The sequence below is a fragment of the Cebidichthys violaceus genome, unplaced genomic scaffold (assembly GCF_023349555.1).
Source record: "Cebidichthys violaceus isolate CVI_PGR_0920_01 unplaced genomic scaffold, fCebVio1.0.p SCAF_25, whole genome shotgun sequence".
Classification (NCBI taxonomy): domain Eukaryota; kingdom Metazoa; phylum Chordata; class Actinopteri; order Perciformes; family Stichaeidae; genus Cebidichthys; species Cebidichthys violaceus.
In genome coordinates, this window is record NW_027176428.1 from 5,058,652 (window position 1) to 5,073,524 (window position 14,873).

Genomic DNA, 14,873 nt, shown 5'->3' on the forward strand with positions numbered 1-14,873 from the left:
TCATATTTATCGTACAGACATGAGAGGGATGTCAATGTTCTCATCAAACTCTGGACGAGAAGGGTATTTCTCCGCAAGTGGAACTTTTTATTTAACACCTTCAGCATTATCCTTTCAGACATAATCCACTCAGTTGACATTTAGCTTCTCCTAACACCAACCAAAGAGCACAGCTAGCCTCTTTAGCTAGTGTTAATGGAAAACACAAAGCTGTCCTGGGTAATGCTTAATTGACCAGTGCAAGGTGTTATGATTAGCACCCCGGGAATGTCCTGGAAAATTAAAATTAAATTTCCTGGTCAGTTGAGAGTAGAGTTGATTAGATTTACTTGTTGCAGAGTTATGAATCATACTTGTTTGTCCTCTTTTCTGGGAAGTTGGAGAGATGTTTTCTTTTTTACTGAAACCATGAGAGGGGTCTATAATGAAGTTGGTGTGTGAAGTGCACTATTAAGTCCATCTCTTTGTGCTGTGTCTGATGTACTGATGTAAATGGTTCGTTTTAAAAGGGAAGACTGTCTTATTGATGTCTTGTTATTTTCTCCCTTTGTTGTGTTCTCCTCGCTTCCCTTTGCTCATCATCCCACCCTTCTCTTTTTGTCTCTCTCTCTCTTTAGCGACAAGACAGTGAAGATCTGGTCTTCGAAGGTGTGGAGGAAGAGGTGATAACAGAGGTGGTTCTTTTGTCGCCCATCTTGCTGCAACTTCAGCTCCTGATCTGTGACCTGCTCCCTTCTATCAATGAGATGTGGAACTGCAAACACCGTTTCCAAGGCAATCAAGGTGTTTTTTTCTTTGTCAGGGTGCAAAATGACAAAGCAGAGGCGGAATATGTATTCAAAGGCAAAAAACTATTTGCCTTTCAGATTTTTTTACTGCCAATTTTAAAGAGCCATTCAGGTGTGACGCTTGGACAATATGAACCGCATCTTTCCAGCCGTGGATTCATCAGGCAGAACAATTTCTCTCTCCTGACATGAAAACTACCACAGCCTGGTGTTAGAAGGAAAAGAAAAAGTGTCCTTCTGTTCTTTCACCAAGGTTTCCATATCCTTGTGGAACAGTGACAGAGGAATTTGCTTAAATACGTGTGTATTCATGTATCTATCTACCTTGTCTCAAAGTCATGACGCGGGCTGAATTTAAATCCCAGAGGGACGTTAACTAACAACTTGGACCTCTGACAGTTTCCCCCCCGTTCCTCCTTTCAAGACTGACCGTGTCCATTAGCATTGTTCTGATGATGAACACATTGGAGGGTCATGCTATGGGCTCATTGTGGTGATCAATAGATTATTGTTGATGTTGGGTAAGACATCACTGGACTGACAAAACACCATTGTTTATCACAACAGAAACGCCCTCCAATCCTTTTATTTCAAGTCGCTCTCGGTATATCACTGAACTTTATTGTATTCCACAAGTCGTTATTTTTTTTTAATGACTTTTACTAATTTATTATTTTCCCTACCTCAGTTGTTTTGGACTTAGGCGTGAGGTGGGAGGGAACATTTTTACAGGTCTCTGTGCAAACACCTGGTGCTTGACATTTTGAAGTCTTTATTTTATGCCTGTCTCTTCATCTCTATGTGGATGTGTCCTCTGTGGCTCTCTGGCTATAAGACTGTCTAGCTGCTGACCCTGCAAACAGGAAAGCACACGACCAGCAGTGCAACTAAGGTAGCACTGGCCCCGGAGGATCTGACAGGACTGTAATATCGGCTCTGAAAACTGCTAACTGCGGCAAAAAAAAACAACCCACCCCTGCAGATGCACATGACACAGTACGTACCTACTGCACACACTCCTAAGACATTTGTGAGCCGGGTACTTCGTTGAGGCCAAAGTGCCAGATCATTATCTCAACCATCCTACAGTATGTGGCCCATTCCTGCCATTTATCCTCCACACAAATGGTAATAGGAGCCCTATCAGTTCCCCCCTGCCTGCTTTCAGCTCCACTCTGATCTTTAAGGTTAGCGACTGTATCAGACTGACCAGCCTTACTAAAGAGTGTACCTCCTTCTCAGCTACTGAACTTCTCTGGGAAGCCAATTTAATTAGAGGTCTCTAAGCTCAGGCTGCTTTTCAGGCAAGATTACTTGGGGGGGAAGTAGGTCATAACTGAGAGGGATTTCTTATTAGAATCCCAATTTTCTTCCACCCACTGTTTGCTGCTACATTTAAAGAGTGGGAGAAACTTCCTGTACCCCTGCACTGATGTACAAATCTGTTTTTGTGGTAGATTATATGTGTGGGCAACACACATGCGCTAACCGTGGACACACTAAACACAAGCTTTCAGTGGATGTTTTGGTTATTCGACTTGCTTGATAGATCGTGGCATCCCTCACTGTGTTGATTTAGTGTCTCTCTAATCAAAAACATTCAGCACTGCACTGACACACACATACTGTATGCACATAACACACACACTCCTACAGGCAACAGTAGTAACCCAAGTCTTACACCTCAATTCAATTATCTTTTTGTTGAATGGATAGTAGCAAGCATTCACATCCCTTTCATTTATAAACTTGAGCTTTTTTTATCGGTTCAAAATGACATGCAGCATTTAAGAGCAAGTCATGTCATGGTGTCAAAATACCACAGCACAGAATCGTTTTGTTCAGCTCTGAAATATCACTCCTTCTGTTGAAAAAAATGAATACTTTGGTCATCTAGTACATTTTTCCTTATAAAAGAAACATGTAGTTTAATTCAACAAAGCTTGGATCATAAAATAGCAGTCACAGGTGCTGAAGTTAATTAATACTGTTGACATACTTTCTGCAAATTCTCCTCTAAGCAGGAGTATGTACTGCTGATTGTTGATGTAGCCAAGATGAGGTTGAAGCTGCTTACATTCTCCAAAAGTAATGATATGGGTTTTGGTTTTATATTGTTGGGGAGTGCATTGAATGCAAATGTGTGGATGAGGGTTATTAAAAGCGTTGTCGGTTTTAATATTTTGCCATTCTTAGAAACTCAGGTAAAGGTTGAAGGATATTGTTTGTCAAGCTCAAGTCATTACTTGACCGTGTGAATTTTGGTAGCTCTTTGAATTGACCAAATGCATTGTTTGAGAGATTTATTTTTTACTTTTGGACAAAGGTACTATTATGTATCATCCCTTTTTTGTAAAAGACTCATTTCCATGTTTTGCTTTTGCATTTGATTCCCTTTACTTATTATCTATATACTGTGCTTTCCTGTACAAAATGTACACATCTTATCTTCCAATCTGGCCAAAGTCTTGTAACTCTGAGAGGATGTGCACAGATTTTTGACCATGATTACTTGTTTAAAATATGCATAAAATATAATTGTATAATAGTTAAACTGGAGTAAGCGGTACAGACTGTGGTCAGTAGGGAAATTAACCTCCACAACATAATGGCTTTTATACTATAGACCTTGAGTCAAACTCCACTGGGCCCTCCACTGTACACTATGTATTTATCTTTGCTCATTAGCCACACTGACCCTGCTCACCAGCTCTTTGGTGGATTTCATGTGATAGTAATGCTAAGACAGCCTTTATCTCAGTTTTTCCCTTCTCCAGACTCCTACTTAATGCTGGAGAAGATCTTGTAGTACAGTAGCTTTAGGCACTCTCTTGGGTGCCCTGTGCTTGTACATTTGCTGAAGGATGCATGAGGTTAGTGGTGCTCATCGATTGATTGGTCACCTCAAAACATAGCAATTTAGTAGTCAATTAATTCCCCCTGCTATTGTTAACCTTAATGTTTAATACCTGTGTGGATTTATCAAAATCTTAGAGGGATTTGGCCATTTGTTTGGATTCTGAAGCATTGACAGTCAATGAATTATGCGTAAAAAATTTAGCAAAGAATTCATGCGTGCTTCACAAAAGAAGCTTGCTTGGAGGATTTATGTATACGCATATATAAGCAGTGAAGCCCTAATTACCTAAACTACCTTATTATCTGGCCTTGTATCAGCCCCACCCAAAGTTACTTTATTCTGCCAATGTCAGGTCAGCGCCAATTCATTACTTGATGATGTGTAAATAGGTGTGTCATACCTTTTTTGATATTACAGAGATTTAGTTGAGGTTAACTGACGTCTTCATCATCAGATGGCCTCAGAATAATCTCTGCAAGTTAGGATTTACATGCACTTTGGATAATGAACATGGCTGTGAATACTCTGTGAATTGTTTTTCAGATATGTATTAAGCCTATTTTTAGACTTAGTTTACAAAGACAGTTTATAAGTCCAAACGAGGCTTAAAGCACTGAAATTGTACTGAAAAATAACCTGTTTAGCTCTACAGTAGGTTTAGAAATCAATTATATTAATGTTTGTGCTGATGCAGTATGTAAGATAACAGTCAAGAAGTAGAAAGACCCCCAGTCCCCAGTATGTCCTTGCCTTTAAAGTCCTCTTTTCAAGCAAATATTTCTGGAGAGTGAGAATTTTCTCTTTGACAGAGCAGCATGCACACCTTTGTAGACACTTGGGAGCCCATCTCCTTCCTTATGTTCACTGTCTGCTGATATTCTGACATTTTTCCTATTAACACTACTGACCACAAACAGGCTATACAGGATGATAAGAGCTAACCTTAATCTATTTCTCCTGCAACATTCAATTGCGGAAAAATTCTACCTGATGAAATGTCCGTTCACAAAGGGTTATTATCACACCAAATGTACCATCCCAAATTGGTACACCAGCTGAAGCCAATGTTCTGTAGCCAAATGTCAAAAAATTAAAAAAATCAGTTGTAGGTACCTGTTAACCGCTAATAGGATCTAGTTTAAATTGGAAAACTGTTCAGCAGCCTTGATCACTATTTAAAGCCACTATGTGTGTAATTGAAAATTTCTGACTTTGGTGCCCCCCCTGGGGGTAGTATTAAATAATCTTGTGCCAAAAAACAATGCACCCATGGATCTCACCTGGTGACACAGAATGAATTAGCCATATCGACCATTACGGTTGCTAAGCCATGATTGGACAATTGCTGCTTGGGGGCGGGGTTTAGCAAATGGTTAATTAAGCAAATGGTCAATTGGCTGGAAGCAAAACATAGCACCAATTTTCCCAAGCAAACAAAAAAATAATGTGTAGTGTCTGTAACCAGTCCGTCTGGTATTAGGTATAGCACCACAGGACGGATACAGTGGGAGAGCTGGTTATGTGATTACCACCTGTAGCATAGTTTGGCCCAACCATCTTATGACCACTAGGACGTGAAACCCAAGAGTACAGCTCAGCTTCAGCCTTTTGCCTCAGCCAACCGGCCTTACTGCCTTAAAGAAGCAGAATGCGTACGTAGGACATTGATAAACATTCACTTTATATCCTGAGTCTGTAACAGACTTATTCTGAGGATTGTAGATTGTCCTATAGATTGTGGAACTCTGCTCTAAGTCAGACGACGTCTCAGCTCACTTTATCAGTATGGCTGAAAAGACTTTGCCTCAGGCTGCTGACGGGTTGGAATCGCATTTAGACACAATCAAGAGGGCACTCTACTGCTTTGCTGCTCGTCGGTGGATTGCTATCATACACCAACACAGGTCTTCTCTGCAGCTACTCAAGTTATTTTTCTCCAGGCGTGTGTTGTCATGTTGAGCTCATGGTAATACAATATGTGGCAGTGTCTGTGAAATATGTACTCATGGGTCATAAATGCAGGGTCAAAGGTAATTTGTGCCTTTTATTGCACAGACTACTCCCTCTTAAATGAGTGTAAATGTGTGTACAGTTTTTTTTTTTATATGACAATGTGCATGTGACCGAGCCATGTAAAATATCTACTGTAAATAATGTAAATAAATATTTAATGACGGATCCAACATTCCCTCAAGGAAATAAATAAGTTAAAAACAACACTCTTTTGAGTCTTCTGGTATGAATATTGTATATTGTCTTCTTTCTTCTTTGGATCATGAATAAATATTAAGAAAGATTTTTTACAAGATCACATTGATTGGGGGTTTTTTTTGTCTGCAGATTACATTTAGCTCTTGATCTCCTCTGTTTTAGGTAAAGACCAAAGTTGCTAAGAAAAACAAAGATCCTTCACCTTGCAGATGGACGTGGAGTTTATTTATCATATTGAGATAAACAGGCAAAGAGGTTGTAAGGGATGAGATGTAGGTTTGGGGAGATGTTTTTCATCCTGATGCATTTCTTTCTACTTCAGGACTAGAGATACAGACTCAGAACTCATACATCTTCATTTCCTTTGCAAACTCTGATCATTAACTCATGTCAGGCTGCGCTTGTCCCAGCCGCAATGGGAGACGCCAGCACTGTGATGTACGACGGCCATTAACGCCTCCGAGGAGGCAAAAACCATTTGAAGATGCCAGTCACAAACAAAAAAACATCCATTCACAAACCCTGTCACGTCCCAGCAGTACGTGCTCCATCTGCACTCTCTCTATAACAAACTCCAAATTTCATTTGAATGCATTTGTCTGTTTCATTACACAACAACGTACTTGTAAGTCTGTTCTTACTTGCTGATCCATCAATCTCTGTCCTACTCTATCCATCATCCTGTAACTGGGAAAATCTATTTGAAATTTAGCCAAATGCCCTGAGAAAATAGGAACTGTTCCATATTGATTATGCTTACAAGTGGGTAAACTAAAATTAATTTAACTCCAATATTACAAATAAAAATACTGTAATTTACTAGGTCAGAGTTCTGAAAGTTTACTTTTAAGACTTTTTAATGCCACTCAGAATTAAATTTTTTAAAACCAATTTTACAATAATAGTAGGTCAGGTCTATAGGACGATGACTTTTTAACCCATCCTCTGGGGATGCTAAAGTCAGTGCATTCTTTATGCCAGTCCCAAGCCCGGATAAATGGGAAGGGTTGCATAACGAAGGACATCCAGTGTAAAACCCATGCCAAATCAAAAATGACAGTCAGTTTAGGAAGTCGAAAAAAGTCACAGAAAAGTCATAGTACAGTATGTCAAAAAAAGTCATGAAAAAGTCATAGTTTAGTAAGTCGAAAAAAGTCATGGCATGTCCAAGAAAAATCAATTAGAAGTCATAGACTAGTATGAGATGTCCCATCTCTTTAAAACTTCTCTCACCATTGTACTACTCCATCGCTGAATGAATAAGTCAATAACTAAATTCGATAGTTCAGATTCTTAAATAACGTGTCTAAAAAGACACAAAGAGTCATAGTATAGTATGTCGAAAAAAATCTTAGTTTCATAGTCTGGTATGTAATAAAACCCATTGTACAGCATCTCAAAAAAGGCAAAGTATAGAATGCTGAAAGTCATAGTATAGTTTGTCAAAAAAAGGTCAAAGTATAGTAGATTAAATCAGTTATAGTATTGTGTGTAATAAAAAAGCATTAATAAAATAAATTAATCAAAAGTATACAAAACATGCATTTTATAGCATGTCAAACAAGCAAACAAGTATTCAATTTAAAAAAATGTCAGTATTGTTTGATGAAAAAGTCATAAAAAGCTAAAGGATAGTATGTTGAAAAAAATCATAGTATAGTATCTAAAAGAAGTCATTGTATAGCATGTCATGACAAGTAATAGTAGTGTGCCACAAAAGGTCATAGTATTGTCTGCCATGTAAAGTAATAGGAAAATACGTCATAAAAATGTCATCGCATAGTACGTCATACAAATGTTACAGTGTGTCCAAAATTGAAATTGGAATTTCATTAGAAAGTCATCGTATAGTATGTTGAAAAAATGTCAAAATATAGTACTTTATATAAAAAGTCATGATATAATTCAATTACATTTTAATTTATTTAAATAGATCATATTACAAATGAATACAAACAATTATGCCTCAGTTATACAATCTGTACAGCATACGACAACTTCTGTCCTTGGACTTCACTTTAGATAAGAAAGTGCTCCTAGGATGCGTAGAACTGCAAAATAATGTGTACAGAATGAAAAACATAATTAAAACATATTCAATCCATATGACAGGAATTATACATGTAATGAGAGTAGTAATGCCCTCAGGATCAGGTGCCTTGTCTAGGTTTATCCTATTGACAGATCTGCACACAACTGCCCTCAATATTACTAGTGGCCATTGGTCATGGGCCTTTTGTACCTGTTCAGCCTGGCAGTTGTTCTCAAAGCGTGCATAGAATGTGTTCAGTTCAACTAAGACTACTTCAGCACTGCTGCTTTTACGCTTGTAGTCTGCGATGGTTCTTAGTCCAGACCACATGCCTTGATAATCAGACTCCAACTAATTATCAGTAAAATATTTGTATACGTCCATCTATTAAAAAAACTAGACGTATTCAAATCATGAAAAGACATGATTGTGCTTTGTTACCTCGGGTATGGGTATCTGAACTTTTGATGTAGTGGCCATAGAAAGGGAAAAACAGACATTAAAACTATTCAAGCTGTAACTTTATGGATGTAAAAGGTTTTTTTTCGGTTGATTGGTGAATACAGCCCTTGTCTATGATAATAGGAGTCAGATCAGATGATGCAAAGGAACTGAAACCAGGAAATAAATTAGACTGATAATTAGCAGCCTCTTGGAAACAAAGTTGAACGTAGAGAATTATTGCAATGGATAGAAGAACAACGACAAGAAGAAGTAATTCATTCAAGAGGACTGGCTGGGGAATATGAAGAAAGCTCTAAATATGCAATAAATGAGCAATAGAAGTTCAAGAAGGGCAGACTAGTAATGATATTTATGTCTAATGGAGGATGCAGAAGGCAGCACCACTGACCTGACAATAAGTGAGGTGAGCTGAGAACATACTGCTCATATACAGCCAGGTATAGGAGATGGAACAAACAATTTCTTGTGGATTTTCGCATATAACCTCGAAACATATAAAGACTAATAACAATGGAAATGCAACCTTTGTAGCTAAAGCTTGACACTATAGGTTATCAACTTTACTCTACATAAATTCACTTACAAGAGAAGAAATAAGGGAGAGACACTGCGTGAACCTGGAAAATGACTTCATACAACATGAACTCTAAAAGGATTTTAATGCTATGGAAACCAATGAGCATCTTCAATAAAAAATTCCCACTGTTTCTCAGATACACACACAGCGAGCACAACTACTGAACAAAGCCTTGGACTCAACTAAATAGCATGGTTTAATCCCATTATACACTCGCTCTTTGAGCCCAGCTTTACAAAGCACACACATACTCTCTGTACACTACTAGATTTAGGCACATCAGAGGGACACACAGTCATTCATGAATATGGGTGGATAATTAAACACAGTGCTGATTTTTTTCCCCAAGTAATAGTAATAAGGAAGGATAAGGATAATAAGGAAGACGGTTCATAAATATAGAAATAAAACAAATATTTCTTGTTAGCTGAAATGGAAAGACACATCTGATCGCTCTGACTCGTTCTGAACAAATAATTGCCTTTTCAAAAATATTTAACAACATCCAAATACGTTTTTGATGCAAATACTTTTAATTACATATATTTGTGGATGTCTCTTATTATTTATTATGTTAGCATTGATTTACATATATATATATATATCGAAATACATTTGTGAATCTTTCTGTGTACATCCATCAATATATTAATATCGAGAATTCCATCGATTTTTAGTTGATGAATTTCTTTTGTATTTGGGGCTCTTCTGTTAGTCAGTTTCTCTATTATGGCTATTACGTCTTATGGCTATCCATCCATTTATCTATAATACACCCTATTGCTGCATCAGGAATCATAGAATGAGTCACGTCCTCACTTCTGGAAGAGAACTGCATGTCCCTGGATATAGTTTCTCACAGATGTTTACAACTGCAGATGAAAAGCACTTACTACTGCATGGTTGAGCAACACATTCATTTATTTATACAAATAACATTTTCACATTGAATGCTTATTCTTTACATAAATATTTGTTTCTTTTGCAAACTGTTTAAATTCACTGTGTTTTCATCTTCATTCAGTGTATATTTCTTGCTCTCACTCTGTCTTCTTTATTGATTCTTTTCCCTTTGCAGGCTGTTTTGTCGTCCTCCAAGGCAGGAAGTTGTAGGAGACCAGAGCTGTGAGGAGGTATGTAGCCATGCCAGTGTACTCTCCCAGTACAAGACATAGTGGCTGTGCCAACACAAACAGACAGAACACGTTCACCGACGCACGTTCATCCAGCTCCACCCGATCATCCTGTGTTGCTTTCAGTACTCCAAAAAAATACATCAGTGCCACCGCCGGGTAGAAAGCCAATTCCACCATCATGCCGAAGACAGGATGCTCCCGCGCACTAGAAGACCTAACATGTGCACATGTGATGGAAAGTAGGTTGTAAAATCTACTGAAGTATTGAGTAAGAGTATTTTTAGAGAGACACTCACCCGGTTCAGATTTACACTCAATCGCGGACAGAATTCCCTCTGAAGTGTGAAGGTGGATCTGACAGAAAAACAGACTTGAACCTTTGATCCGTCACAACAGCTCTGTTAAACATTATCTACCTCTTTATCGGGACACTTGGCAGTTCTTACCACCTAACATAATCAACTGTTTCCTTTAAAAATAAAGCTCTCCTTAAATAAGCTTTTTAAATAACAACAAAACCAATCATAGTGTTTTCATAAAGAAGCCACAGACAGTAGGCTGTTCTTCAATTAAACTATTCTCATAGTACACCAAATTGACATGTGAATTTATTTATCATAAATTCATTATGTTGTAAAAACCTGAACTTTACCTTCACATGGGTTGTATTTAAAACCATATACTATACAAGCAGCCAGAATGTAGCATGTAGAGTACGCAGTATGCAAACAAAGGCAAAATCTGCAGTATGCCAAAATGACCCGGATGTCGTACTGAGTCAGTTTAAAAACTCTAGTATGCATCGGACCAGTCTATTGTATCTAAAATGCTGAAACAATATTTGTTCACAACAACAGTGGCTAAAAATGGCAAGGTTTTTACAATTTTAACGTTTTTAACTGACTAAAACTAATACACTCTGAAATTTGTCGGGATAGCATTCCACTGTTTTGTTGCTGTGTCTGAAAAAGCAATTTGAGCAACTTTTGTCGAGCAATGTTTGATGTAACAGTATATCCTCTCGATGTCTTATTTCACATGAGCTGTGTTGGAGTAGCATGTCGTAGGCAGTTTTCAATACAGCCAAAGCCTTAATTTTGACTTTATTTTGCTTAATTTCTTGTGATCTGAAATAAGTGCTTTCAAACACATTAGAGGGGAAAATATTTTGAACTACATTACAGATCAGTTTGAGGACAAAATTAACACCTGTAATATGTACTAATATTCATATTAGTATATGTACTAATAAAAATCCAAATAAAAAAGCCAGTGGGCAGATTTCTCCTCCTCCTCTTTTGATTACTTTAAAAAGTCCCTGATGGAACCTTTGCCTGTGAGAGTTCTTCACTGCTCAGTCTGGTATTAATCTGGAGTTAAACCAACTCAACATTATGCTCCTTTGGTAAAAATAGAGTAGAAGAGCACCAAAGAGGCATCCCTGTAGGACTCAACAGTGAAATGTTAAATGCTACAGCAGAGAAAATACTGCACCATTACAACTTCTGGATGAGTAGCTCATCTGATCAAGGGCAGCAGTAAGTGTTGAGTCAAGGAGTTCATAATTAGTTTGAACATTTGTGTATCAACTGTAGACCTGCTCAGGAAAGTGTGGTTATTTTTACTATTATTGTTTTGCAGCTGCAATTCAACAGCCAGCTCTTTGAATCCCCACTGCTGCTGCCTGAGGGAGTGTTGGGCCATTAGTCAGTCAATCAGCCACCCAGGCTGCTGTAGCCTTCCATAAATACCTAATGAGCGCTTGTCATTCCATGGGTCCTTCTGTCTGTTTGCTTGTTAATCTCCGAGCAATCATTCATAAAAGGCTTCACTGGGATGTTTGTAACATCACCACTGGGCCACAGAGCAGGATTACACTCTGGGAGGGAACATGTGGCCCTTTTGAACTGGGGTTTATTAAACCCCCTACTACTCTACAGGGGAGAAGTAAGGTACCCACTTGCTTTTACAGCAAGCAGAGAGACAGACAAAGTCTCAGCGGTCAGATTTAATCCAGCGGAATCATAAATCATCAGTTTGCTCAAACAAACAGTACTATTTAGCATTTAGGAGAATCTATTGGCAGAAATGGAATATAATATTAATAAGTATATTTTAGTTAGTGTACAATCATCTGAAAATAATGATTGTGTTTTTGTTACCTTACAATGAGCCCTTATATATAGCTAGATACAGAACGAGTCTTCTTCCCAGAGCCGACCGCCATGTTTCTACTGTAGCCCAGAATGGAAACTTAACACTGACTCTCGATTAGGCCATTTGCATTTTCACGTTTTTGCGTCAACCACTGTAATGGTCCAACACGCTGGGCACAGGGGGGAAATTTCAGTTGGTAGCAAACTGCAACTTCACCACTAGATGCCACCAAATCCTACACACTGCACCTTTATGATTGAATTTGCCACTCTCAACATTTCTACATGATAAAGTCTGTTTTGAATTCCAAAAGAGTTATTGTATTAGCTTAAATAATATTCCAGTAATACATTTAGGTATGGTTACTGGTAAAAGTCTTGTATGCATCAGAAGTGACGGAATTTAAATTGAATATTTGCCATGAGCTTGATGCATGAAGCAGACTTAGCGCTTTTCCTTAATTTAAAATGTGTTATCGTTCTTTATACTGAGCTGGATTAAGGTTTGGTGTCATGTAACTTTTCTTCCACTGTGATGTATCTTTCTCTGTGTTTATCAATGAGAAAATCATTGGTTCTTTGATTGCAAGGTAAAAACAGCAAAATCTGAAGTTCACTGTTAATATTTTAGAATGTGTATTTGCATTGTTGTGTAGTGTTTTGGAAATACCTTTGCATGAAATAATTTCACTGAAAATAATAAAGATTCTCTATAAAAACACCAAAATGGGCTCCAGAAATGAAAAATAATTATGCTGTGGGAGAATTCTTCCTTAAGAATTGAAGTACAATACAATTTTCAATCCGGTATTGCAGTATTATCAAGGTAAAACTGGAATATCACATTTTCTGATTATTTTTATTACTTCCTCTAACAGCCACAAAATAAGGGTTGACAAACTAGATGGTGTCAAATTTGAAGGAGAGGACTGCATTTTAAAAGTGTGCGTCAGAGGCTGGCTCAAGTATTTCCTGACCACCCCCTGCATTTAAGAATAGCTCTTCATCCAACACATATTAATTAGTTATGTTATGGTAAAACAACTGAGGAATGTGATTAACGGAGAAAACAAATGTCTTCAATTTCAAAGTTGTGGGGGGAAAAATCACTCCCCACAATAAAATCCCTTTATTGTTAGCTTCACTTGCTTGAAAGGGCATTTGTCTGTTTTTGCACAATTGCTTCAAGAAAGGCGATATTTTTGGACAGCGTGACGCAAGTAGGCATAAACACAGTAATTAGTGCTTAGGAAACTGCAGGAAGCCTAGGGGAAGGGACACTTGAATCCCCTATGGTGTTATTAATGTGACCAGCAGTACAAAGCACTGACAACCTCCTGGCCGTTGCAGGCTGACAGATACAGATACTTGTTGACTTATTTTACCATATTTTTGTACTTACATACTTAATGCCAGTTATGTAACAAACATTATTGTAACCAAACCATGATATTCTCCTAAACCAGGTTGTTCTGTATAGCTAAAGTCGTTCAGTATCACATCGTTAAGATTCACTTTGAACTTCACGACGTGACATACAGTGTGGCGTGTCTGAAGCATTGGAATTGTAATAACACTGAAAATGCACATTCAGTCATCTGAAAACACTCAAAATGAGTACATGAAAAATGTGTTCTGTATAAAGAGATTACATTCGTCTACAAAATTACCTAATTCCAAAAATATCTAGGGGGAAAAATATCAACAAATTTCAACAACCTTTGCTGATCAAAGCAGAAGAAGGGATGGAAATATACACCTGTTTTTATTAATTCAATTTGGTTTCTGGAATCCCAGTTTGTGTGCATTTGCAATAGCTCAGATGGCTTCTCAAGGCTATTGTGAAGGCCTTCTGCTTCTTTCTTTTTTTTGTCCTCTGGCCCTGCTCCTGCCAACCCACTTCTTGGAACATCTGCAATTGTGTTCACCCACACTAAACAGCGAGCCCTTAAAATACATGAATCATCCTGGCAGAGAAAAGGTTGTGTATGTGTATGTGTGTGCCTCTTTATCTCTGTTTATGGGTGGTTCAGAGACATATGAGAAAATAATTTGTCTTTATATGTGCACATTGGTGCATACCTCTGAAAGAATGATTTTGGGTCTGTGTGTGTGTGTGTGCGCGCACGTGTGTGTGTTCCTGATCCTGAGCTGGAGGGCTGTGTGGGCAGAAGCATCCTGTGTCGGTGTAAATTGATTTCCAGAATCCAGATGCAAGGTGCTCTTCTGCACAGATTTTATGAAAGACAAAAATGCTTATAGCTGTGTGTGTGTGTGTGTGTGTGTGTGTGTGTGTGTGTGTGTGTGTGAAATGTGCTTGTGAGAGTGTGTAAGAGGGTAAGAGAGAGACAGAAAGATACCAGATATATGACGTCTCTGTTTTCATTTTGACCAAAAAATGGTCAAAAGTGATTTCCTTCCTGATGCCGAGAGAACAGGACACAGGAGGGAAAGGGATATTTGAATCCCATATGGTGTTATTAATGTAACCAACAAAGCATTGACCACCTCCTGGTCCATCACAAGTGGATTGCAATAGCATTTAAAAATGATATAGATTGTTTATTAAGACTTTGCTCAACAAGCTGGCTCCTTAAATTATTCAGAAACAAGCATGACACCATTTGTTTCTTACAAATGGGCAGCAG

The 14,873-nt window shown here is 38.0% G+C and overlaps 1 protein-coding gene and 1 long non-coding RNA gene across 7 annotated transcripts in view; one reads left to right on the forward strand and one right to left on the reverse strand.

The window, feature by feature from the left end:
- kif21b (kinesin family member 21B) overlaps nucleotides 1-5,867 on the forward strand; it is a 61,151-nt gene extending 55,284 nt beyond the window's left edge. For all 6 annotated transcript variants that reach the window (XM_068720085.1, XM_068720090.1, XM_068720089.1 and 3 more), the window contains one exon: nucleotides 618-5,867. Coding sequence is in view for 2 of the 6 variants with exons in the window: in XM_068720090.1 (XP_068576191.1) it covers nucleotides 618-666 (49 nt within the window). In the remaining 4 variants the exon portion in view is untranslated. The remainder of the gene's footprint in view (nucleotides 1-617) is intronic.
- A 3,966-nt stretch (nucleotides 5,868-9,833) lies between these two features.
- On the reverse strand, nucleotides 9,834-10,622 carry LOC137879533 (uncharacterized). The gene is made up of 2 exons (XR_011103744.1): nucleotides 10,366-10,622; nucleotides 9,834-10,283 (listed from the first exon to the last, which is right to left on the reverse strand). It is a non-coding gene; the product is annotated as an uncharacterized lncRNA (long non-coding RNA).
- Nucleotides 10,623-14,873: the final 4,251 nt, after the last annotated feature.